This window comes from Tinamus guttatus, unplaced genomic scaffold (genome assembly GCF_059628265.1).
Source record: "Tinamus guttatus ecotype Peru unplaced genomic scaffold, ASM5962826v1 Tinamus_guttatus_pri_ptg000649l, whole genome shotgun sequence".
Taxonomy (NCBI): domain Eukaryota; kingdom Metazoa; phylum Chordata; class Aves; order Tinamiformes; family Tinamidae; genus Tinamus; species Tinamus guttatus.
In genome coordinates this window covers 4,172,315-4,175,783 of record NW_028289183.1, presented here as the reverse complement: position 1 = coordinate 4,175,783, position 3,469 = coordinate 4,172,315, and the positions used below count along the sequence as shown (strand labels likewise).

The window sequence follows — 3,469 nt, the reverse complement described above, 5'->3', positions numbered from 1 at the left end:
GGCGCCGCCCGCGTTTGCGGCGCTCGCGGCGCCCACGGGTGCCCGTGCAAGGGCCTGGCCCGGTGGGTGCTCGGCGAGGGCTGCTCCGCTGTGTCCCTGCTCCTGGGGACGCTGCCAGCGTGTGGCACCGAGCTGCGGCACAGTGGGGTCCCGGGGGGCTCCGTGTTGACCCGGTGCCGCCGCGACGGTCTCTGTGCAATGTGGGCACCGCGGGGACACGCGGTCCCCTCCTGCCTTCCCGGGAGTCGCCCTGCAAGCGGGCACGCGGCCGGGATAACGGAGCGCGGGCCCCGGGGCCGCCGCGGCGCAGGGCCGGCCCCTCCGGAAGCCGGAGCCGCGGCGGCCCCGTCCGACGGCCCCGTCCAACAGCGCGGCCTTTGTGCGGCGCCGCCGAACAGGCCGCCCTTGTGCCGCAGGTGAGCGCGGGGCGGGCAGCGCCGCGGCCGGTCCCCCCGCCGCGTGGGGCCACCGCGCTGGGTTGTGCTGCTCTGGCGGCCCCGTGGGGACACGGCTGCGGAGCAGGACGAGCCCCGGCCGCAGCGAGGAACGTTCCTGTCCCAGCGAGAGGACGGGCGGCCGCCCTGCTCTGCAACGCAGGGTCCGGCCACCGCGCGGAGCCCGTCCGGTGCCAGCGCTGCCAGGGCCTGGCAAGTGTCGGTGCCAGTGGGCCAGGACTGCCCTCTGCCGGCACTGCTGCACGGGAGCGCCGCGCTTGGACACGATGGAGCCGCATGGACACTGTGGAGCTGCACGGACACGACGGAGCCACACGGACACGGTGCATCCGCATGGACATTGCATCCACGTGGACACTGTGGATCTGCACGGACACGGCGGAGCCACGTGGACACAGTGGATCCGCATGGACATTGCATCCACATGGACACGGTGGATCCGCACAGACACGGCGCAGCCGCACACAGACACGCTCGTGCTCAGCAGCCTTTGGTGACCCTTTTACTCGCAGCAGCTCCAGGGTGCCTCCAACGGAGGGTCCACATGGTCCTGCGGAGCCCCAGGATCAGCGATGGCAGCAGCAATGCAGGGCCAGGACAACTTGTCCCCCTTGAGTTCCGGTGTCCCCTCACCGCCACGGCGTGTCCCCACGCGAGCCTGGCTCCAGGGAAGCTGCAGAGCTCTCCATGCAGCTCCGGCTCCATCTCCGGCTCAGCTCCTCCCGCGGATGAGGGCGCCGGGCCGGGCGCTGCCCCACGCCGCCTCCCGCTGCTGCTGCTTGCGCCGCTGCAGGTCCCTGTAGGCCTGGACGACCCGCGCGCGCTCCTCCTGCACGATGCGCTGGCGCGCGAGGGACGCGGGCGCCGCGGGTGCCGTCGCGCCATCACCCAGGCGGGACGTCAGCAGGAGCCGCCTCCACCCGGGCTGCGGGCAGAGCGGGAACGGGTCAGGAGGGAAAAACCCAGGGCAGGGCCAGGGAGCAGGACGAGCCGGAGAGCCGCCAAGACCCGTCCCCAGGAGTGGAGGTCACCTCTGACCGTGCCCGGTTCCCGGCCCGAGGGAGGCGGGAAGAGCTGGGCACAGCCCCGGGCGGCTGCGGATGCAGCCAGAGCAGCGGAGGGGCTCGGGGCAGCTCACCTGCTCCGCGGGGCCCCCTCGCCGGGGCCTCGACGTGATGGTGGGCGGCTGCGTGACGACGTCGCCGAATGCCACCGTGTCTGGAGAGCAGAGAGCGGTGTGAGGCAGGAGCCCCCGGCTCCGCTCTGCCACCCCCGGTACCGTCCCTCCGGGAGCTGCCGGAGCCGAGGGCTGCTCCCTCGCCAGACCCACCTTGGAACAAGCTCTTCTCCAGCAACGCTTCCCTCTTCTCCTGTTTCTTTTTCCGTACTTTATCCAGCTTCTTATTCTGAAACCTGGAGAGCTGCATTAGCTCCAGAGCTCACGGCCGGGCTGCAAAGGGAATCTCTACTCCCCGAAACAACCCCGAAGGCCCGGGCAGCCAGAGGGCAAAGGAAGGGGGACACGGGGGACATCCCGTCTTACTCCTTCTTCCTCGTGGATTTCTCCCGCGCCGCCGCCTGCTTCTCGGGCCGCCGCTGCGGCTGGTTCTGGGTGAGGTGGAGCACGCGCTGCACCTCCTGCTCCACGCGGCACATGTAGGAGCGCTCCGACTCGCCGCTGCCCCGCTGGATCCTGCGCACGGCGATGTCCCCCGCGGCCTCGCGCTCCGCCAGCCCGGGCGGCTGCTGCTTCCCTGGGAGACACGGGCAGGATTGCAGTGGCAAAGGCCTTTCCCGGCTGCCGGGAATCAGCCTGCGGAAGCGGGATGCTCCGGGACCGGGATGCCGGCGGCTCCAGGCCCTACCTGGCGGCCGCTGCTTCCGCACGCGCGGGCGCCTCATGGCCTCGCGGCTCCGCATGATCTCCCGCAGCCGGAACGGGATCTCCTGCTCGTCGGGACACTTGGGCTTCATGTTGGCCACGTTCTTCTTCCTGGGGAGGAAACGGGCACCAAGGTCTGCGCGGGGACAAGGGGACGCTGGACCGAGCGTGACAGGGCAGTGACATGTGGGGACATGGGGCCCTAGACCGGCAGGACACCGGGACCTGGGCATGGCAGCATGTGGGAGCACCGGGACCAGGACCAGGACACTGGGGTACCGGGATACCAGGACCTGGCACCGGGACACCAGGGGTACCAGGACACCAGGGGTACCGGCACACCGGGATCAGGCACTTGGGACACCGGGGGCACCGGGACTGGCGCGCGGCGGGACCGGACACAGAGGGACACTAGAGAGTAGCAGGACCGGGGCACCGGGAGGCACCAGGACACGGTGGGACCTGGGACTCAAGAGCCCCGCGGGGCCTCCCCAGAGCGGACCGCGGGCACTGACCTGCCGCGGCGCGGGACGGCGGCCGGGCCCCGCCCCGCTCCCGGTCTCGATCCCTTTCCCGGTCCCTTTCCCGGTCCCTTTCCTGGTCCCTTTCCCTTTCCCGGTCCCTTTCCCGGTCCCGGTCCCCGGCCCATGGCGGCCCACGCGGCTTCCCGCTGCCCTCCGACCCCGCCCCGCCCCGGCGCCCATTGGCTCAGCTCTTCGCTCCGCGCTCTCATTGGCGGCGCCGCTGGCGGCGCCGCGCTCCCATTGGCCGCGGGGGCTGCCGCTCACGCCGGGGGTGGGGCTGCTGCCGGGATGTGGCTGCGCGGCGCGCGCGGCCTGGCCGGGGGGCGGCGGGTGAGAGACGAGGGGACACGGGGGGGACACGGGGACCAGGAGGACACGGAGGGGACACGGGCACGGGGGGACACGAGAGGGGCACGGGGACGACACGGGGGGGCACGGGGACGGGGGGACACGGGGCGGACACGGGGACGGGGGGACCCAAGGGGGATACGGAGGGGACACGGGGACCGGGGGGACACGAGTGGGACATGGAGGGGACACGGGGACGGGGGGTCATGAGGGGGACACGGGGACAGGGGGCGGTTTGGGCGGGACGAGGGTGACGCTTA

The 3,469-nt window shown here is 72.2% G+C and overlaps 1 protein-coding gene across 1 annotated transcript; it reads right to left on the bottom strand.

Annotated features, from left to right (window-relative positions):
* Positions 1–1,167: 1,167 nt before the first annotated feature.
* CCDC137 (coiled-coil domain containing 137) lies at positions 1,168–2,440 on the bottom strand. Its single transcript, XM_088535879.1, has 5 exons — positions 2,321–2,440; positions 1,999–2,209; positions 1,786–1,868; positions 1,594–1,673; positions 1,168–1,380 (listed from the first exon to the last, which is right to left on the bottom strand). The coding sequence occupies exons 1-5, from the start codon at positions 2,427–2,429 to the stop codon at positions 1,168–1,170; spliced, it is 696 nt and encodes a 231-aa protein (XP_088392005.1). The 5' UTR covers positions 2,430–2,440.
* Positions 2,441–3,469: the final 1,029 nt, after the last annotated feature.

Coding starts and splice junctions, on each gene's coding strand:
- CCDC137 (XM_088535879.1), bottom strand. CDS start 2,429: ATGAAGCCCAAGTGTCCCGACGAGCAGGAGATCCCGTTCCGGCTGCGG. Junction 2,210..2,320: donor GCGGAAGCAGCGGCCGCCAG/GTAGGGCCTGGA, acceptor CGTGTCTCCCAG/GGAAGCAGCAGCCGCCCGGG. Junction 1,674..1,785: donor GGAGAAGAGCTTGTTCCAAG/GTGGGTCTGGCG, acceptor TCTGCTCTCCAG/ACACGGTGGCATTCGGCGAC.